General features: G+C 47.5%; 1 protein-coding gene across 1 annotated transcript in view; it reads left to right on the forward strand.

The window, feature by feature from the left end:
• Nucleotides 1-21,998, forward strand: part of ZNF236 (zinc finger protein 236) — a 94,964-nt gene that overhangs the window by 51,866 nt on the left and 21,100 nt on the right. The window contains exons 14-26 of the mRNA XM_033087783.1: nucleotides 119-372; nucleotides 1,221-1,322; nucleotides 1,815-1,966; nucleotides 2,959-3,062; nucleotides 7,195-7,346; nucleotides 8,995-9,210; nucleotides 12,097-12,379; nucleotides 14,458-14,561; nucleotides 16,214-16,579; nucleotides 16,938-17,083; nucleotides 17,175-17,415; nucleotides 17,773-17,949; nucleotides 19,244-19,399. Coding sequence (XP_032943674.1) covers nucleotides 119-372; nucleotides 1,221-1,322; nucleotides 1,815-1,966; nucleotides 2,959-3,062; nucleotides 7,195-7,346; nucleotides 8,995-9,210; nucleotides 12,097-12,379; nucleotides 14,458-14,561; nucleotides 16,214-16,579; nucleotides 16,938-17,083; nucleotides 17,175-17,415; nucleotides 17,773-17,949; nucleotides 19,244-19,399 — 2,453 coding nt within the window. The remainder of the gene's footprint in view (nucleotides 1-118; nucleotides 373-1,220; nucleotides 1,323-1,814; nucleotides 1,967-2,958; nucleotides 3,063-7,194; nucleotides 7,347-8,994; nucleotides 9,211-12,096; nucleotides 12,380-14,457; nucleotides 14,562-16,213; nucleotides 16,580-16,937; nucleotides 17,084-17,174; nucleotides 17,416-17,772; nucleotides 17,950-19,243; nucleotides 19,400-21,998) is intronic.

Here is a 21,998-nt window from a genome sequence, read left to right on the forward strand (position 1 = left end):
TGTGTTAGTTTATAGTAAGAGTGTTACGATGAATGAATTACAACTTGCACAGCAGCATTCTGTGCCGCTGATTGTCCACAGCACCTAACCCGAGGAATTTCCGTTGGTTGCTTTGAAGATACGAGCTTGCGCAGCAGCTGCAGCAGCATCCGCAGGCCGCCTCGATGGACGACAGCACCGGGGGCCAGCAGGGCGTGTCCGTGTCCACGCAGGTGCCGGTGGACATGGGCAGCCCGGAGCTGCAGCAGACGGCTGACGCCGTGACGGCAAACCCCGCAGCCATGCTGGACCTGGAGCCGCAGCACGTCGTGGGGGCAGAAGACACGGGGCTCGGCCAGCAGTTGACAGACCCGCCTCTGGAAGCAGATGAAGGTGCATGTTTCCAGAATTTTAACTTCTAGAACTCTCCATACAGTGCTGCAGCCCTTCCTGCTCACGCCAGTCCCTGCCGGTGTCCTTGGCTGTGACTCTGAGTCGTGCTGTGTGCTCTGCATGTGCCGAGAGAGCATGTGATGTGCACATGGGGTTAGAGAAATGGGACCTTTTCCTTGACCTCCTTTTATCCCTTTCTGTGTTGCGAATGCCCTTCGTTTCCCTTGCGTGTGCATCCGTGAGGCCGTGGCATTCCATTCTATGCCAGCCACTCGGCGTGCAGCTCGGCCTGCAGACTGTCGCCTGCAGGCCTGCAGTGAGTGTAGGGCCTCGTGCAGCACACTGCTTCCTTCATCCCTATGTAGAGTTGCTACAAAGAAAGGCAGCACCGCTGTGGGCCGTGAGCTCAGTGACGCAGCCGCCCTGCGTCGGCTCGGCTGCGAGTCTCGTCCGTGCCTACTAGCAGCTTGCCGTCTGTGTGCTGGGCTGTTCTGTGGCTACCCCTAGCGCGTTTGGTCAGGAGCGGGATTCTGTGGTTTTTACCCTCTCTGATACGTGGAACAGTGCTCATCTGAAAGGTTTTAAATAGTTGCTGAACATAACTGCATTTCGCATGTTGCTTTATAAAAGAACATTAAGGTTTTCGGATAAACTGAAGTGATATTCTGCAAGTACAAAGGTAATGTCTTCACTGTATGTCATATATGTAAAAAGTGCCTTCCCACCGTCCCTTCAAAAGAAGGAAGACAATTGTTGAAAACTCTCTGAAGTACCTTTGGACAGATTGGTAGATTGGAAATAACGTGCACATGTATGAGTCTCCCCACTTTCTGCGTTCTTGTCTTCAGATAGGTTTGTGGCTGCACAGCACGCACTCCCGGGGCACATGGACCAGTTTGACGATCAGGCTCCCCCACAGCAGTCCTTCGGACCGGCGGGCTTGTCGCAGGGTCAGTGGGGGTCCCAGGTGGGGTTGTGGTGAGCTCTGCCTGAGATGTTTCTTTTAGACCCTTCTGAAATTTATGGTTTCAAACCAAATAACTCTTTGCATGAGAGAGAGAGAGAGAGAAAGAGAGGAGGGGAGGGGAGGGGAAGAGGAAGAGAGGGCTCTATTTTGTGGTCTCGTTTTCTGGAAAGCCACCTGAAAAACCACTCTGTGTACTTTCTAGCCGAGAAAAGGGATTGAGTAGAAATTGGGACGTCGGGGTAACTGGGTGTTTGTGGCTGGTCTGTAAGCCTGCAATACAAGGGTGTGTGCTGAGCACGGCCGTCTGCCTGCCTGTTGGCAGAGCGTTTTAGAGCCTGCTCGTGAGAACCAATCCTAATTCTAACTCAGAAAGTAGACATGCCCCTTTAAACATCTTTTTATATAAAACTAACTTGTTTTTTTGGCTTATTTTGTGTATCTTTAGTATTTTTTGTGGAATTCACATTTCTTTTAGGTTTTACGGTGACAGACACATACAATCAGCAGACCCAGTTCCCACCTGTCCAGCAGTTACAAGACTCTAGTACACTGGAGTCTCAAGCGCTGGCCACGAGCTTCCAGCAGCAGGACCTACTGCACGTGCCAGGGTCCGAGCCCATTGCCGTCGTGAGTACCTCCACAAGGACGCTTGTCCTCACTCGGCAAGCGGGCTCTGTCCTTCTTCACTGTCAGCACTGAGACTTGGCCCGCTTACGAGGCCTTGCTAACTTCTTATAACTGTAAGATTATTGCATCCCCTGTGAAAACTTAAATGTGTAGCATACAGGGCTTTCTTTATCCCTAAAAGCATTTTAATTTTACTTAAGGGTTTCATTATCGTGACGTGGCTTTACCTTTTGGTTAAGCGTCAGGACGGTCAGTAGAGTGTTGTGTAATAACATCCGAAGGATACTATGTTGCTTTAGTCACAAAACCAAGCATTTTTATGTGTGGAATCTTAAAAGAAATGTGTCAGAATGAAAATACAATGAATGCTTACATCTTAAAAATAAATGTTTAAATGCATAATTTTAAAATTTGATCTGTCAACTTGAAGACAAATTTTGGTTTTAATTTTTCCATTTTTGGAAAATTTTCAATAGTTACGACAATGATTGGCCAATCAATTGTTCTGTCGCTTTAAATGCCACTGTTGGTGGCTTTGCCCAGTGGTAGGCCTGGGGCTGGTGGGACTGTTCCCCGTAGGCATGTTACTGCCCGGGACGGAGAACGCACTCTCCTTCTCCCTGGTGGTTTTGTCACGCACAAGCAGACTTAATTTTTTCAGAATGTGGGACATTTACTCAGTCTCAGTAAGAGACAAGCACGTGAAAGACTAATCTCTTATTAGGATAAATAAAAACATATGGAAAGGTCGGTTTCATGCTTGATTAAACTTTGTAGTAAAGTAAGTTAATAGGAAATAAAATAAACATTTATTTAATAAAATCACTGCAAATGAATTTTATTATTCATCTGGCCCAGTTGATTACAGTGAACTACTTGGGGAGTCTTCCTTTTAAATCTATTTGTAAATGTTATTGTCTTTGGTTGTTAGTTGTTCTGTATTCATTCATAGATAGTCAAGTAGTCTGCTTTATACTTCTGTTAAATTTCAGACAACTCCTCTGATTCAAGAGTCATCCCAAGAGGAACTGGACCTGCCGGCGCCACGTTCCCAGTTCCTGGAGGACAGCGAGGACCAGAGCCGGCGCTCTTACAGGTAGACAGACCCCTGCACAGCCAGCTTGACGAGCAGCGGCTCAGCAGGACAGAGCTGTGCCTTCCCCATTATAGGGCTTTGCGCTGTGATTCTCCCAAAACTCTGAAGTAGGGTTCACTGTCATCTCCACTGTATAAATGAAAGGTCTGGTACAGAAGAGACTAACTTGCTGAAATTTCTACAGCCGATGAGTGACGGGGCCAAGATTTCCGTGCAGCAGCCTCCCTTTGGCCTGCGCCTTTAAACTGCTCTGCTGTAGCTTCCTGTCACCGGTACCAGGCATCGCTGTGTTTTCAGAAATAACTTCAGTTTACATTGTGCCTTTTGTCCAAGGCTCTTCTGTTCTTTATATGTAACAAACCTGTGTGCCAAGGTACAACGTGATTGTAGAGTTTCTTAAATTCATGCGTCTGCTCATTCTCCACCCATCTGTCCATCCATCCGTCCATCCACTCGTCCATCCATCCACCCACCCATACATCACTCATCTGCCCGTCCATCCATCCAGCAGTGTATGTGTATGTGCTGAGCGCCCTGCGGGGACCACGTACTGCTCTGGAAGCTAGGAATACCCTGGTAAGAAGAACAGACAGGGCTCCTGCCCCAGCTCATTCTGGGACATGGGCATTTACAGTGAATGCAGTGCATGTGTTTTTATACAGTTACATATGAGTATGTATGTAGTAACAAAATACAGTCTAGGGTATATAGATACAGTCTAGGGTTTATAATATCTTAATAATTTTATTACTTGCTTAAAATATTATTTAAACCTTAATAATTTTTCCAGAGCCATTTAACCAAAAAATAAAAATAAAAAAATGCCTCCTTACTGTATAGTTACTCTTAAAGAATACATGAGCTACCTTACCTCAACTGAGTGGTTTTAAGTAAATTTTTGAAAATGGATAAGTTTTGCTAATATGAAGCACATAATTTTTCAGAGGCCAAGTAACTCCTTGGTTTTATTGTCATAGGATTTGTTTTGCAACAAGATCTCGACTGTCTTAAACCAGTGTTCTTATATGTTAGGTTCTCGGCCTTCAGAAGTGTGTTATCCTGAGGTCTGCATGAGTTTGCAAATTCAAACCTGTACTAGAGAACAGGTTCTTAATTGGGGGTAGTCTGTGGACTCTGAGGGGATCACACAGGGTTTCTGGGACTCTCCCAGTATTTGAGTCACACTTTTGTTAGTTCAACGAGTATTTGTTTGCTTATGTTTAATTTGGGATTTTGCGTTGGCAGTTTAAGTGAGATTCATATTTCCTGATGAATCCTTTGTGACATTTTCTGGGGCAATTGGGCTTCTAGCCTTGTACCATTCATTCATTCATTCATTCGACACTTATTGAGAATGTGTTCTGTGCCAAGCACTAGGGCAAATCAGGAAAAAACCCTCAGTCTTCATGGCATTGACAGTCTAGTGGGAAAAGGTGGTAAGCAGAACAATGAGTGACTGCACAGTGGGTCACTGTTGCTGCGGACCGTGTGTTAGTGGCTGGGAAGGCAGCTGCTGCCGTCAGGGGTCTGGTCGTCAATTCTGGATTTGTTCAGAAGGTAGAACCTCCCGGAGTTGTTACAGGTAAAGATATGACAGAAAGAGAAGAGTTAGGGGTGGCCACTGGATGAGCTAGAAAGATAGGATTGCCCTCCCTGGAAAAGGAAAGAGCCTTGGGGGAGCCGCTTTTTGTGTCAATACCAAGAACTGGTGTTGTGCCGTTAGGGTTACTGTTTGATAATACGGGCAGTTAGTTATACCAGATTGGCATTCAGGGGAGAGGTCCAGGCTGGAAGGACACATCTGGAGGTTATCAGTCAATAGCCTAATCTTTAAAGCCCCGGGTGCATGTCTATAAAAAAGAGAAGGGGCTCATAGATCACACCTTGGGCACTCCATTCCGCGGTAAGCGAGGTGGGTGGACGAGCTGCGAGAGAGACGGCCATGTGCACATACGCTTTGGTGAGGAAAGGACACGTAGCTTTCACTGGCTTCTCATGGAGGTCAGGGCTCCTCCCCCAAGACGTTCAAAACATGGCACCTGTAATTTTATGGCGTTAGTACTTTTCGTATTACTTTTTGTCCCATAAGTATGGCAAAAGTGGGGACTAGCCAGGTTCCCTGAAGATGTGATTCCTGGGCAAACTCTCTTCAGAAGCCCACTGGGACTCGACACATTACCTGATCTCTTTCAAGGAACACACCTCCTGGCATGGAGGTTCTCCATAGTGACCTTGCCCTAAATGTTAGCTCCTATAATTTGGGTTGCTGAACACGTTGGAAAAATAACTGGTCAACACAGCAAGCAGGTGTAACGCCGGGGAGAGAGAAAATGGCATTTCACAGGCAGAGGGGTCCCGTCTCAGCGTGGCCAGAGCGTGGTTCCCATGGTGGGAGAGCTTGGCAGGGGCCTGGCAGTGAGTTTGGAAGATCTAATCTCAAACTGCTCCCCGATGGTGGCTGTTTCCCCACAGTGCTGCCAGTGCCATTTTAATGGATAGATGTGACGATTCGGAACAGTTTGCTTTCCTAATTAGAGAACCTTTTTCAGCAAATATCAGATGGTTTGGTGGGACTTAACCACCAAATGGTGGATCAGATGATTTTCTTCTGTTGCCATGTGGACAGAATCGGTCCCATTTCATTTGCAGAATTATCTGTGCAAAACGAGCTGGTGATGCTGCTTGCTTGCTTGCTTTTCTGTATTTACTAGATGACCTACTAAATCACACCTGCATGTCAGAGGGCAGCTCCAACCTGTGTTTATCTTTAGTCGCCTTGACTTTAGTGTGGACACCAGAGGAGTCAGCCCGTCTGCCCGTAGCTGGTCTCAGGGAGTTTACGCTTCAGAACTTCACTGACTTCCGACCACAGATTGGAACTTGGAAATGGAAAAAACAGGAACTATAATGGAATAAGCTTTCTACATATTTTTTTTTTTTTTTTTTTTTTTTTACTTTTTAATAATATGTGAATAGGAATTTTGAAATTTGTAGCTATTTTCTTCCCTAATTTTAATGTATTCTGAAACATTAATATTTGCATATTTATAGACTCTGAAACATGCATATTTATAGATTCAAAATAGCTCCAGTAAAATCTGTTTTGTAAACTATGTTATAAACCAGAAGAGCATATGAATTGGCATTTCTAGGTGTCTAGACTCAGGAGTGATTCTGACCCTGAAGCAAAGGAGGCGTTCACAGTGTCTTACTGACTTAGTAAAGACAGCAGCACTTAGTACGTTTTCTTCTTGTTATGTTTAAAGAAAGAGTTCCTGCTGAGTCAAATGTTATACCAGCTGGGGAATTACTATAGGATTTACTCGTTTTGAAATAATAAACTATGTTTAACACTACAAATACTCTGAGCAGAATTTGTTCTAATCAATTATTATTGCTAATACGAGATGTGATCAAAAAATACGGTGAATGTTTAAATTAAAAAACATTATTATAGTAAAAGACACATTGCCATTAATCCCCCTCAAAATACTCCCCGTTGCTTCGAACACCTGTATGCGAACACCTGCAGTGTTTGCTTATCCCATCGTTCTTTCCACTTTCTGAAGCAGTTCTGGAAGTCCTCTTTTGTGAGTGTCTTTAGTTGTGCTGTCATGCTGCCTCCATGTCTTGACTCATTTTGACTTTGGGGAGCCAGAAGTTGCACTGTGCCAGATCTGGTAAATAAGGTGGGTAAGGACACACCATAATGTTTTTATAATATTTGACAGAAATTACCATATACCAGAAGTGATGTGTGACACAGAGCGTTGTCGTCATGGAGATTTATTGTAAAACACACCTTCTCTCAACCGTAGCTCACACCCGACTGACTGAACCAAACAAGTTGAAACTTGTCACACACTGTTACTAAGGTTCAACATACCGATTCCCGTATTGAAGATCCCTGCTGTTCTGTTGGATGACACGCGGTAGCAACATTCACCGTATTTTTTTATTGCACCTTATATTTAATACTTTTTTAAATGTTGGAGAGCACATGCAGTTTCTAGAACAGTGATTGTTTCGTGATTGTGGGTAGAGATTGTTTGCTTCTCTTCCATTCTGAGATGTCACATCTATAGTTGCATTGTGAATTCACGTGGTCTGTGCCCTCCCCATGTGTTTCCAGGTGTGACTATTGCAACAAGGGCTTTAAGAAGTCTAGCCACCTGAAGCAGCACGTGCGGTCGCACACAGGGGAGAAGCCCTACAAGTGCAAGCTCTGCGGGCGTGGCTTCGTCTCCTCCGGGGTCCTCAAGTCCCACGAAAAGACACACACAGGTCATTGTCCGCCTTGCACTGTAGACTGTGTAGTTCTCAGTATGGTCAGGGAGGCATGCAGCCATCGCCACTGCCCGTTCTAGGACACTCATTACACCCAAAGGACACTGTACCTGTCAGCGGTCACTCCCCATTTCCCCTTGGTGCCCCAGCCCCGGGCAACCACTGATGTCTCTATCTCTGTGGACATGCCTGTTCCGGACATTTCACATAAATGAAATCACAACCTGTGGCCTTTGTCCCTGGCTTCTTTCACTCAGCGCTGTCCAGGGTTCAGCCACGCTAGCGCCTGGATCAGAACTTCATTTTACAGCCCAACAGTTTTCCACTGTGGGGGTGACCCACATTTTATTTATCCATCCATCAGTTGGGCATTTGAGTTGCTTCCATTTTTTGGCTCTTAGAATAGCCCCGCTGTGAACATCTGCACACAAGTCTTTGTGTGGATGTGTGTCTTCATTTCTCTACCTAGGAGTGCAGTGGCGTGGTCCTGGGGTAGCCCTGTGTAAACCTTGAGTTGACCAGACTGTTTTCCACAGTGGCTGCACCGTGTCCCTGGTCCCCCAGCAGTGTAAGAGGGTTCCGTTTCACCTGCTCGTCAAAACTTATCCCTGTCGTTTTTGTTATGACTGTCCTTAGGAATGTGAAGTAGTAACTGATCGTGGATTTAATTTGGTTCTCTAATGACAAGCGCTGTTGAGCATTGTTTCATGAAATTAGTGAGAAATTCTGTTCTAATCCTGTGCTGTTTGCAGTTAGATTGTTTATATTCTCATTATTTAGTTGTCAGTTTTTAAATATATTTATGAGATATATAATTTGCAATTAAATATAGTTTAAATATATCACTTTTATGTGTTTAATACATTTAATATACCTACTTAATACTATATTAATACCATATGTGTTTAATGTTGATGTACGTTTTGTATGAAGCTTTATTTGAGAACCAAGGTGTGCTGCTCAAGAACACACACACACAACTAGGAGAGGTTTTGTGGGCTAGTGCATGAGTGGGCAGAGGGGCAGTGGGTTGGATGGTGAGAGCAGGTTCCATGCTTCGAAGGCCCTGCCAAGCGGCAGCATTACCTGTAGCAGAGAGAAGCCATGTTGACTTTTCCAGGGAGCAGTGGCTTGATCAGCTTTTTCTTCAGAAAGTCAAGGTGGCCATTCTGTGAAGAAAAGACAGAGGCTGGAAGAAAACACTGTTTCCAGCTTGCTTCTCTGTCATCAATCCAGTGGAGAGAGGGTCTTTGCGTCAGAAAAGAAAGCTGCTCAGAGGCATCACAGGCTATTCATTCCTTGGGGCCTAATCTGTCATTTGCTACGGAAATGTGAAAAAAGATGGGTTTGAAAAAAACATTCCTAGGGTCGAATCCGCAAACATATTGCCTGGTTAAATGTAGAAGACTGCAGGGCAAAGAGTTTGCCGCTCATGAGAGAGCTGCCGTGGGACTGTAGTACACGGATGGAGTAAGACACGCTGTCAGTTTCCGTGTCCTGACAGTAATCAGCTCCTAACACCAGATGGCCGCAGCAAGGAAACAGCCCTTCATCTTGTGGCTTATTGAACGTATCTTTGTCTGCTTTTGACGACGTGATTCTAAGGTAACGAAGTCCGTGTTCTGCCTTGTTTCCATTGTCGCAGGAGTGAAGGCGTTCAGCTGCAGTGTTTGCAGTGCTTCGTTCACGACCAACGGCAGCCTCACCAGGCACATGGCGACGCACTTGAGCCTGAAGCCGTACAAGTGTCCATTCTGTGAGCAGGGCTTCCGGACCACCGTCCACTGTAAAAAGCACATGAAGAGGCACCAGACGGTCTCCTCCGCGGGACCAGCGACCGGAGAGGCAGACGGGGGAGGAGGTACAGTCCGTTAGGGGCTGACGCTCACTTAGTGATAAGTTACTGTGCAAATCACCTTTAAAATTATTGATTTTGTTTTCTGATTGTGAAAACAATGCGTGCTATTTGTAGAGCAGAGTCACAGAGGCCGGAAGAGGGCACCTCATGTCTCTATCCCCACACCCCAGAACGCCAGCCTCTGCTGTGACAGTGCACCCCCTTGCACGCGCACCTCTGGTGTAGACGGAGGGCTCAGCTTCTGACTACATAGGAAACCGGCCGTTTGCTCTCTGCACTGCCGTGGTCCATTTAATCCCCCTCCCCAGAGTGTATTATAGACATAATGGACATTGTGAAATGCGGCGGTGGCAGTTCAAAAGGCTCCATGGGATTCTGTCTTATTTTATTACATAACTTCTGTTGAGGGACGTGGAGCTTTCATCCATTTGTTCACTGTAAGGAATAGCGTTGCCGAAGTGCTTTAGTGCTCCAAAGACCTGCGCTCACCACTTACATTATCTCATTTAATTGGACGGAACACTAGATAGTTTAATCTCACCTTGGACACCAGCCAGCCAGACATCTGATAAGCTGATGGGCCGAATTCCCACAGCAAGTGACGTGGAAACCCTGAGAGTGTTCTTTTGTGCTTATACTTTTGTACGTAGCAGATGATTTCTTTTTAGGAAATTCCACAGTGACTCACAGTGCTGGGAACGTGCAGTGTGCATTTTCACATGTGACGCCAGTGCACAGCATTCAGTGTTTAACCGGTGTCAGTCCGCACACAGCATGAGCCATGCTGGTTTGGGACACGTGTCACAGGGCTGGACAGCCCTCTGGGCCGTGGCAGCACCACACTCGCTATCCGTGGGGTGACCGTGAGCGTGGGGGGTGTGCTTACCATGATCAGTCACTGGTCCCTCCCTGATGGCTTACTCCCCGTCTGCATGTCTGTGCTGCTGGATCCAGGGCAGCGTACTGTTCTCTTATGTTTTGGGGGATACGTCTTTAAAATGTGCCTGACCTCCCTTAAGATAACAGAAACTGACTTCTCCATTAGGACCGCTGTTCCTCCCGTTTCTTCCGTAGATAATTCGTAGTATTGATGCATCTGACCTGTTATACTTAGTCAATAGCTCCAAGTTTTTAATTGATAGTACCTAATAAAGCCTTTATATCGATTTCTTAAACTTTTTTTAAGAAAAAGTTTATTGATTTCTTAAACTTTTTATATCTATTTCTTAAACTTTTTAAAAAAATTTTATTAAATTAATCTGGGTGGCATCGGTTATAAAAATTATATAGGTTTAAAGCATACGATTCTATATGATGAAGATTTGACACATCATCTGTATATTGCATTGTGTTCACCACCCAGAGTAAAATCTCCTTCCATTTATTAATTTCCATTTTTTTGTTGTCATGTGACTTAATGCAGTATAAAAAGAAAATAAATAATAACTCTTTTCCTTACAATGAATTTAAAAAAATACAGGCCGTCCACATATTATTTCTAGAGCCCTCTAGCGTGCAGAGTGTTAACTGATCGGCCGATGAAAATGACCTCTAAGTGTAATACGGCTGTTCCTTCCGATCAGTTAACAAGGCGGTGATGCCGTCAGGTCAGTGCTGCCAGACTGGGCCTGGGCGTGCGGGAGGCTTCACCACATGCTGCGTGCCCATGACACATGACTTCATGTCTCCTGCTTTGGGTCATTGAGAACAAAAGCCTCATGGGAATCTCCTGTCCATAGAAAAGCAGTCACCAATTTCTATAAAATGATTCCTTTCACCTAAACCTACAGTCATGTGCTGGAGAGTGGATTCCTTCCCATTTCCTGGGACAGGAAGCCCACCTGGCCTGACACCGCCATCTTGTTTGTAGCTTCTGTTTACTGTGCTCCATTTTACTGTCCTTTTGTCCTTCATGACTTTGGCTGTTTTGATTGTTCTTGGTTACTTTCAGGTGTTTAATGCAATCATCTCCATACTTACCGATGTTATCAGGCCACCATCTATAACCTGCGGACCCCAGATCTTGCCAGTTTATTGACATATGTGGAATTGCAAGTTCATCCTGTTTTCTTTTTCTGGAAGTCCAACTAAATGGCTCTCTCCTCCATGACTTTCCTGCTCGTGCATCCTTCCCTCAGCCCCTCTCTTTCCTTCGTTTCCCTCTTTCCTGTTTCTGTCACCTTTTTCTCATGTATTCTAGGAGAAATCATCCAGTTCTTTTTTAATTCACGAATTTGGTTTTAGCCATTGTCCATTTTGCTATTTAATGTTTCTGTTGAGGTTTTTTAAAAATTGTTTCAGCCATCTGTGCAATAAGACCTGCTCCCAGCCAGGCTTACCTTCCTTCTGTTACATCTTAATAGCACCTTATTCTTGTATTTAATTATGTAAATATATCCTCACATTTCAGTAACAGAATACATAAACATAGATATAAAGTTGTTTTCTTCTTTAAGTCTTTTTACTCGGGGTCTGTTTGCTAAGTTAGAGATTTTCTCTCCTCTTTTGTGCTGCTGATTTTCTTTATTTGATAATTCATTTCTTGTCTGTATCAATAAACAGATGTGTGTATTTATGAACATGGTGGCTTGTGTGGACACTGACAATTTCAGAGCTCTCTGCAGGGTTCGCAGCTGTGGGAAGAAGCCGCTCTTTCCTCTGTGTCAGTGCCCAGTCCCCTGATGTCCCCTAAAGCGCATCCCTCCCTGGGCTGTGTTCTTGCCGGCAGCCCAGCTAGTTTCTCAGTAGAACAGTGACAGGAAAATCCCTTTACTGTCTCAGAGGTAGCTCCATTGAGTTAAGGAATTTTCACCTTACACAATGGTTCATTGTCACTTCCTTGTTCTGTTGGAACCTAATTGTTGATGAGGATTTGACCCTTTTCTTTAGATATATGTATGGAGGAAGAGGAAGACAATCCTGAAAGAAATGCGTCCAGAAAGGCCCGTCCCGAAGTCATCACTTTCACCGAGGAGGAGACGGCGCAGTTGGCCAAGATCCCGCCGCAGGAAAGCGCCACCGTGTCGGAGCGCGTCCTGGTGCAGTCGGCCGCCGAGAAGGACCGCATCAGCGAGGTGAAGGACCGGCAGGCGGAGCTGGAGGCCGAGCCCAAGCACCCCAACTGCTGCTCCTACTGCCCCAAGAGCTTCAAGAAGCCCAGCGACTTGGTCAGGTGGGCACGGCTGCCTCACCCGCGGGCACCGGCACTGGTCTGGTGCCGTCTTGTCACGTCCTTGCAGCAAGGGGGGCCGTTTTGGAGCCTGGAGCCACTTCAGTGGTGGTTCTTTCTTGAGCTACAGCTTTAAGCTGGTACAAATGGCGAGGCTTCCTTTTTAGCTCATTCGGAGTGTAAGGTAGTGCTTTACCTGTGGTTACTGGTGCTTGTTTCTCCTGATGCGTGTTAGGGAAACATAGGAGCTTGGTTATTCACTGAGGATGACATAGTGTCATGCTCTGTGGGTGGGCAGAGCAGCCGCGGGCACCCTCCCCACAGGACGCTGCCTGCATGACTAGGGAGGGCACACGCACAGAGCGAGGCCCAGCTGCCGAATGGCAGTGATTGGCATGACGTGGAGTCGAGCAGCAGGTGATGAAGTAGAAACCAGGCCACGTGCTGCACCTGGAGAAAAGGAGACCGAAGCCTCACCCGCTCTCACAACATTTGAAGGGTGCTGTGTACAAGGGGACACTTGGGTGTTGCTTAGGAGATAGGACGCATAGGGAAGCATCGAGGGCGACTTAGTAAAATGCAGACGCGTTGAGACTGAGGGTTGTAATGACAGAGCGGGCTGTTTTGCTGTCCTGTTCTTCCACAGAACATTCCACGTGAGGTGGAGGGAGTGCAGGGGCGGGAAGTGCCATCTGGGAGCACAGGCGGTGACGCTGGCCCTTCTACCCCAGTGGGAGGGGAGGCGGGTCAGGGAGGGGGCCCCTGAGCTGGCTGAGGGGGGCTCAGAGAGCAGATTGCTGGGCCCCAGCAGCATCTCTCAGCGGGTCAGGAGGACGTTAACCTGAGCAGGGGTCAGCGAGTTTAGATGACAGCGCTTGATGCTTTGTACGTAGGAGTCCGGCCTGGCAAGCTGTCACACGTGGCCAAGAGGAGCTGATAAGCGGCTGGTAGGAGAGTCAGGGTCAGTGGGTGAGGCAGAGATGGGGGTGCCGGGCCGAGGGGCCAGTGTGGAGGTGTTGGGCCCACACACCCCTTCAGATGCCTGTGGCTGGGGTGGAGGAGTGGCCCAAAAAGACAGGATGCAGGAAGCAAGGTGCCGTGAGGTCCTTAGAACGTGCCATCACGTCTGTGTCACAGGATTAAAAGGGCCTGAGAACAGAAAGTGTCAGCAGTTGGCCTGCTGATTCATCTTCTCGTTCTGTCCTTCATTCAACGACTGTCCAAGGCTCAACATCCCCTGTGAAGTACCGGCCAAGGTCACGACGAAGCGAAGCCAAACAGAAGTCAGCCCTGAGGCTTTAAGTGGAGCTCGAACTGCCCCCACAGACGACCACTGTCAGCTCTTGTCACGTCAGCATACTTCCTGGAGTTGTGTTTAATCACATAGCATTGGGTGTGAGACATCTTGCTGTGTCAGTATCTGCAAAGCTGTTCCAGCCTTTTCAGTGGTCACACAGTTGGGCTGCGTGCTCACACCACAGCTTAGGTCACCAGACCCTATGTGGCCATTGTTTCAGGTTCATTCCTAGGTTCTCGTGTGCACCTGCAAGTGTTAGCTGTCACTGCTGAGACACTGCCAGCCGGCCACTGGACAGGGTGGGCCATTTGTGTTCCTCGGGCTCTGGGGGCCTGTCCCAGCCCACCAGCCAACAGTGTCATTAGACTGACAGGGGGAAGCCGTCTTGTCATTTCAGTTTGCTCTTCTGAGTTCTAGTTGTCAGGGTGGGCGAATGACTCCCAAGGCTCTGGCTGTGCCTGTGCTCGTCACTGGGCCGCACCCACACTGCCCGTTTCCCCGCTGATAGTTCTGTCTTAGTGCTGATTTCTGTGAGCGCTTTGGGTTTTAAGGAACTTGGTCCTGTTTTCATTGGTCTTGCATATATTTTTGTTGTCTTTTGGATGTGTTTATGGTATTTTCTGTATAGAGTGAAGCTTAAAAGTTTTGTTTGAACTGTTATTCACTACGTAGTAATGCAGAGCTTATTTATGTGGACATTTACAAATGTAAAACCATGAAGTGATTTGTGTTTGTGTGTAAACTTAAAAAGAAGCACACTTACTTGCCAACGCTCTCTGGGTAGGCATGTCCGTATCCACACCGGAGAGAAGCCGTATAAATGTGACGAATGTGGGAAGAGTTTTACTGTCAAATCCACCCTAGACTGCCACGTGAAGACTCACACAGGTAAGGGTCCCGGGGCCCCTCACGGCAGTGTTCTGTCTGTGCTCCTTCGTCGTTTGCATAGAAAGTGTGAAAATCAGGAAGTCCGAAGCAATAGCTAAGAAAGGGCTTTGGTTCCCGACGTGGGGAAATGGTGTGTATAATACTGTGAAAAAGGGACTGGGTCTCAGGGGGGTCTGGGGCGTGTTCTTCCTCAGACTTAAATAACCTTTGTTCAGAAGGTCACCTCTGAGTCCCATTTAGGCCAAAGAGATTTGGTTCATTGAGGTTGTGTAAAAATGGGGGAGTTAGCAAATCTGATGACAGTTCTCAGGTTGTAATTCTGTTCATGTGCAGGGAACATCTGATAAAGGGGAAAATTCACATACAGTTTCCATGGCCATTTTATCTTCTCCATCTGATTCAGGGAAAAAGGGTAATTGTCCTGATTAACACAGATGGAACCTTTGCTTCTCGCTCTGCGGTGTCTCCACGCGGCTCTGGCTGGAGTCCTGGACCCCGCCTCTGAGCCTGTGGTTCCTCGTGTGAACAGGGGCTGATGACAGTCCTTCCCTCCCCAATGGGGGTTAAGTCCCTTAGACACGCAGCCCAGTGGGCTCTCAGTAAACGTTAGACTACAACTATCCAACTACTTTATACTCTTAGTTTTTGGTTATAAACTGAATTAGCCGAAAGAGTACAAATGGAATTTCACACTTTTCTATAAAGCCCTATGACTCTTTTCTGATGGGTTAATATTTGGAACTAAGTAAATAGATGTGCCTCCTCTGTGGACAGTTTTTCTGTTCCGTTAGCTGCTCGGTGTTTGTCCCTCCTGGGACCTGCTGTGAGCTGCCAAGGATCAGGACCGGCCCTCCTGTCTCTGCGACCCCATGTCCAGGACGCTGCCTACACAGGGAGGCAGCAATATTCCTGGGCCTGGCACACGCATGCCAGGTCCCCATGGGGGCACCCTGCACACTTAGGAACGGGGGCAGAGTCTGTGGAAGACACGTCCCCGGCCGCCGCTTCCATCCTGGAATCACCAGTGGTCTCGGGGCCCAAGCATTGTGGGAATAATGGGACTTTGTTGTCCAGTGTGTGCTCCAGCCTGCCCATCCCTGTTCACAATGAGTGTCGGTTTCTGGGAGCAGGGGGGACACAGGCCAGGATGTTTTCTGCTCCCGAGATGCCCCAGGGCAGCTCAGTGCTCGTGGCAGGGCTCTGGGTACGCCTGTGTGGCCTCATGAGAGAGAACCTGTGTCCTAGGAGCTGGCCTGTGATGGTGGAGCCATGGGTCTGCGAGCCCAGAGCATGTGCTCCAAGGCAGCTCCTACCTGTGCTGGCGTCTCGGGTGCCCCCTGTACAGAAGAGGAAGTGAAGGATGAGGCGTGAGTCAGAGAAGGGCAGTGCTGCGATTCGAGGCGTTGTCGCACTGCCTGGCGCTCCGCTCCACTCAGACTGCAGTGTGACGCACTGTAGAGACTGTAGACGCTAAGTGTGGCGGAGAGACCAACCTCCCAGTGAAACGTGCTGAGCTCGCCTTTCCGTTGCCCAGCAGCCCCCTGGCCCGTCCGCAGCAGCCCGCAGGGCAGAGGGCCTCTCGGGGCACTTGGGCCGTGGGCTCAGCGTCGACAGTGGTGGCCACGTAATGGTGAGTCTCGGCCTTTTCACAGGGCAGAAGCTCTTCAGCTGTCACGTCTGCAGCAACACCTTTTCTACGAAGGGAAGCCTGAAAGTGCACATGCGCCTGCATACGGGAGCGAAGCCTTTCAAGTGTCCGCATTGCGAGTTACGGTTCCGGACGTCGGGGCGAAGGAAGACGCACATGCAGCTTCATTACAAACCGGACCCGAAGAAAGCCAGAAAGCCTGTGCCCCGCAGCCCGTCGGAGGCGCTCCCGCCCGCCAGCCTGCTCAGCCCATCCCCCACCGACCCCAGCGTGTTCGTCATGAACAACTCGGTTCTCACGGGCCAGTTTGATCCGAGTTTGCTCCAGCAGGGACTGGTGAGCCAGGCCGTGCTCCCTGCCTCCATGTCAGGTGAGCGCCCGTGTGGTGAGCGGGCAGGGGACGCGCCCCGAGAGACCCCACACTGTTTTGCGCTGCTTCCGTGACCCACGGCAGGATGCAAGCCCAGAGCACCGTTACTAGTTGTTCGAAGTGTTGGCTAAGCAGTGTAATCTCTGTGAGCCTCGCTTCTGATGTGTTTTTAAAAAATGGGTTTGTTTTGTGATGATGACATCAGATAAGGTATGCGTGTGTTGTAAAGTAAATGCTAGATCATGTTGATTTGTATGTACAGGACTTGGGTATTTAAAAAATCCTTGTTTACAAGTGAGTGTTTTCTGCTTACGGAGCGTTTCTGCTCCCCGTTCATCGCTGTTCTTTTCCCGTACAGCTGGCGGTGACTGGACAGTGTCTCTGACCGAAGGGAGCCTGGCCGCCCTGGAAGGCATCCAGTTACAGCTGGCTGCTAACTTGGTCGGGCCAAATGTTCAGATCTCTGGGATCGACGCCTCGAGCATCAATAACATCACCTTGCAGGTGTGACACCTGCCGTGTTTCTGTGCTTTCGTGTGGCCTGACTCACAGTGAGTAGGACATTTTCCTTACAAGTATCCACATTGCTTTTCAGATTGATCCGACTATTCTGCAGCAAACGTTACAGCAGACCAACTTGGTGACGCAGCAGCTGACAGGGGAGCCAGGCTTGGCCCCACAGAGCAGCTCTCTGCAGACATCGGACAGCACGGGCCCAGCCAGTGTCGTCCTCCAGCCCATCTCTGGCCTGTCCTTGCAGCCCACAGCAGCGTCAGCCAATCTGACCATCGGCCCGCTGTCTGAGCAGGATTCCGTGCTGACCACCAGCAGCGGGGGTAAGAGCCAGTCCCTCCGCCAGCTGGGACAGTTGGAGGGAGGGTGGCCTCGTGCTCCAGGTCCCACACAGACTTGGTCTTGGGACGCTGCGATGCCAGTTCTCTCTAGAAAGCTCAGCAAATAATGGTGCTAATGCAGTGTTTTTTCAGTCTGTGCACGTACATCACAACCCTCGTGGAACTGCTTTGGTCCTGTGGGCCTCCTCTCACAACATAGGCTCCCTTACCTTTTTCAACGAAGGCATTAGAGACGACTGATATTTTGTTTTGAATTTTCTTTCTGAAACAACAGTTTTGCTGAAATATTTTTAATATGAAAAGGAGGAAATTATTGTTTTGTTTCCTAATGTTGACCAGGGACTCAAGACCTCTCTCAGGTGATGACATCGCAAGGCCTGGTGTCCACCTCCGGTGGCCCCCACGAGATCACCCTGACCATTAACAACTCGAGTCTCAGCCAGGTCTTGGCACAAGCTGCTGGGCCCGCCGTCTCCTCCTCGGGGTCCCCACAGGAAATCACCCTGACTATCTCCGGTCAGTCATGTCCCAGCATGCCCCCTGGTAGACGTCCTCTCACTGGCGGTCTGAGTGTCTTACTCGTGTCTTGTTCTGCTCACTGGCCTTTGATAGAGCCAGAGCTCAGGAAGTGTTTGTCGTTCAGGTGAGAAATTCACGTGTAGTGAGAGTCATGTCACCATGCACATCTAATCCCAGGAATTAAAAGTGATGGTCCCTCACGTCGCTTCCAGTTTGAGCCAGTGATTTTTCTCACATATTTTTTGTTTGGCAAAGAGCAGAAAAACCGTAGCTTCACAATTCTTGCTTTGCTCCATGAAACTGAAGGAGTAGAGCTGGTATAAACTGTCCTATGACATTATAGACGGTCCACTCTCCTGGTCTACTCACAACCCTCCTCAGGTTATGGAGGAAAATGTTAACTGTGGCAGAACACTGAGAAGTAGAGAACTGGGTAAGAACCATGCTGTGGCCGTGTGGGTCCCTTGAACTTGGCGGATGAACCCACGTGTCCGGCACCCAGCCGACAGTTTCCCTGATTCCATTGCCATATTCAACTGTCAGGTTTTCCTCTGTGTCATTAATTTCACAGTATATTCTGCTCTGTTAGCTCAGCATATGTCATAGTGTGCTCTGCCCACGTGATTCTTAGCTGTGAACACTTCATGCTAACTGTCGTTTTTAAATTTAGCAACAATTTTTATGGCTCTCACTATGCACCAGGTACTAGTCTCGTAATGTTTACAAATATTAACTCTTTTAATAGTAATTCATTTTAGCCTCATAACAACCCCATAAGAAAACGTTTTGCTAGGGGTCCAGGTGAGCTCTCTGGGGGTTGGGTGTGATGCTGGGATGCACCCCCCTTTCCCTTCAGACCCCGGGAATGATGGGAGACAGCAACCTGCTGACGTGACCACAAGAGCGACCCAGGCCAGTGCTACTTTAGTTCCAGTGAGATTTCTGCAGTTATTATTGGAATAGAAAAGAAAGAAAAGTTATTTAGAAGAAAACCAGAAACTTTCTATTTTAGGATGTCTGTTTCTTTTAATATATGTGAGAAATTGGAGGACCTGCTCTTAGGTGTAGCTTTAAGAAGCACTTAAAAATACTCTACAGCTTAAAAAGTGTGAACAAATATGTACTTTCATTTAGGAAAGTATTTTCTGGTTTTATTTCCATTTTTCTATCAGTATTATTAACAATGAAGTAGCTTTTATTTTTAATAAGATGGTGTTATATGGTTAGCACACCTGCCAGTGTGTAAATTAATGTGTTACTTCTGGATATCACAATATGAATTTCCATTTAGGTCAAGATCTTATTCAACACAATTCTAATGGAAGTAGTGAACTAAACGGAAGCATAAGGCTGTCAGCCCCTGCAATCAATAATCAGCCTGCAGGTGCCACCTTAACAATAAGCAACGATCAACTTCTCTCGCAGAGTTCGACCTTGAACTCTTCAGGTATGCCACTGACGATGGAGCCGCGGGGCCCACTGTACGATGTCACAGGGCTGTGCACCTGCTCAGTGGAAGGCAGGGAGCCATGTGTCAGCTGACAAATGTCCCTGCTTGTTCTGTCACACGTAATGGAAAGACGTAGTGATCAGTGGCTTGTGTACAGTTCTAGGATACAGAATTCTCTCTGGAGCTATCAACCAATGATAATTGTACCTTTTCAGGCATAACTAAGTAACCGTATTCACATCCACGGTGTGGCGCCGTGCATTTACACAACTTAGCACCTTGATGGCTGCATGGCACAGGCTGGCAGTGTCTCGCGCTCATTACTCTGTGCCCTGCAATGAGAATTTTCTGGCACTAGCTGAGTAGGATAACAAAATAAAGAGGCATCTTTCAAAGGTTTTGAAGTACAGACTTTTGTAAAAAATAAAAACAGAAGGGCACTGTTAGAAGTAAATGAGCTCCAGTAAAATAAGGCAGGCTGCGTAAGTAAGTGTCAACAGTTTAGGATGCCAGACCTATCTGGTTTTCTTTACCTTGTAGGAATTTCGTTAATTTCTTAGCTCTCTTGTTTTCCAACTCTATGTATCATCTTTTGAGAAAAAAAGTTAATCTATAGGTATATTTGTACGCACAGCTAGACTTTTTTCATGGTTAATTGAAATGCTTTCTTACCTAGTAACTCATTTATTCAATAAAAGATTGTAGCGTGTACTAGGTGGTAAGAATTGTACTAAATTTGAGATTGTTACACTGAGCAAGGCAGACACGGTTCCCTTGAATTTGGGATCCCAGAAACTAATAGAGCACAGCCGTGAATTGAAGAATTAATAGAGTGACATAAATGACAGCAGTCATGACACACAGGGGAGATAGATTGGTGCCCAGTGAGCAGGTCATAGGGGATGTGACCCAGTCGGGGACTTCTCTGGCCACCTGGCTGAGCGGCTCTCTGGGTGTGGGGAGTGCTTCTCGTGAGCAAGTGGCACGGTGTGCAGGGCCTGGGTGCCCACTGAGCTGAGGTCGGGGGCGTGGTGTGAGAGTCAGCTGGAAATCTAAGGATGGCGTCAGTCACTTGGGACCTCAGAGGAGCTCTCTGTCCACCCCTCTCATTTGCTGAATGGTAAACAGAGGCTCGAGTGGTTAGGAACTGAGTCACATGATGGCAGATCCAAAATCAGGACTGCTGGCCAGTGACGGTAACCTCACTCACTCCTCCTTTATCTGTCGGCGCGTTTAATTTTGGCCTTTGAAAAACTATCATAGAACTTAACTCTTTTACTTACTAATTTCAAATGAGAGATGTTTTGTTTATTTTTCAATTAAGGGGAATCTTGCTTTATGTTCTACTTGGCTCCAAGCTAGGACTTTCAGGATGTAATGTAGTCTTCAATAGGTAAGACCTCTAAAGTGTATCATGTGCTATTAATATTACAGTTACACAGCATGCTGCTTCTGCCAGCTTTCTGGAAGTCATGATTTGTCTTTCTCGTTGAGGACGAGGCAGTGTGTGCTTGCTGACTGATTGTCTCCTAGTCACAGGCTGTGAACTTGACCCGCTTTCCCACACTCACGGGTGTTGGACATGCAGGCGCATTTCCTGTACGTGGGCCCAAGTGAGTGGTCATCAGGCCCTAGGGGGGTCGCTGCCCTGGGAAGTTAGGGACACACGCGGGCTGTCCCCACCTGCCCCATCAAGGAACAGCCTGACCACAGCAGTACAACCTCTTCCCCGGAAGCTCTGCTGGACCTCTCTAGTGACTGGGCACATCAATGGACAGACAGTAGAGTTCTTGAGGCTTTCGTGTAAATGGAGTGGTTTTTTGGTGCTACGTGGTGATCTGGGGTTTTGCTGGCACACCAGATGACCTAATTTTAAATAGGGGGTGCTGCGTTCAAAGTGGGGGAAGTGGGTGGAATGAGGACACGTGGACTCTGAGGGCAGTTCCGGCTCCACTCTTCCTTAAACTACTGCCGTGTGGTTCGGCAGGCGCCGCCTGTTTGGCTGGAGAGCCCGCCTCCGTGGTGGACTGCGGGGGTCTCACACGGGGAGGGGTCTCGGTGCGCTGCAGCTGACCACAGTCAGTTGTGTGCACAGCTCCCATGTTAAGCACTGATGTTTCTTTAAAAATGGCAAACATACTTCCTTTTTCTGATTTAATTTTTTTCTTTCCTTTAGACTTACTATTTTAGAGACAGCTGGGGACATTTCTCTCTTTTTGATGCTGTTTGGCTTAATTTGGTCTCTTATTTTAAAAAAAATTTTTTTCAAGGGTATTTAAAAAAAAATTTTTTAGTGATGTTGTAAAATAAATGATGAGCTCAAAATCAAATACCATTTGTTTGAATAATGTAGTCTCAGCTGCTGTAAAGCCAGGATCCTATATGAGCAGGCCGGTTGTTCCGTGCTCCCATTTAAATGCCTCTGGTACCTCTGACGAGTCCTGCAGAAGGAAGACACTGCACACATTCAGCCACTCGATCCTTGATATTCGGCAGCTAGTTTTGGAGAAGTTTGCATATTCCATTAATGCTGGTTATAATGAAGTAGCTGGTCCTGTCTACAGTGTTGGTCAGGAGACTGTGGTCTTAATGGGGA

This window comes from Rhinolophus ferrumequinum, chromosome 19 (genome assembly GCF_004115265.2).
Source record: "Rhinolophus ferrumequinum isolate MPI-CBG mRhiFer1 chromosome 19, mRhiFer1_v1.p, whole genome shotgun sequence".
NCBI classification, from domain to species: domain Eukaryota; kingdom Metazoa; phylum Chordata; class Mammalia; order Chiroptera; family Rhinolophidae; genus Rhinolophus; species Rhinolophus ferrumequinum.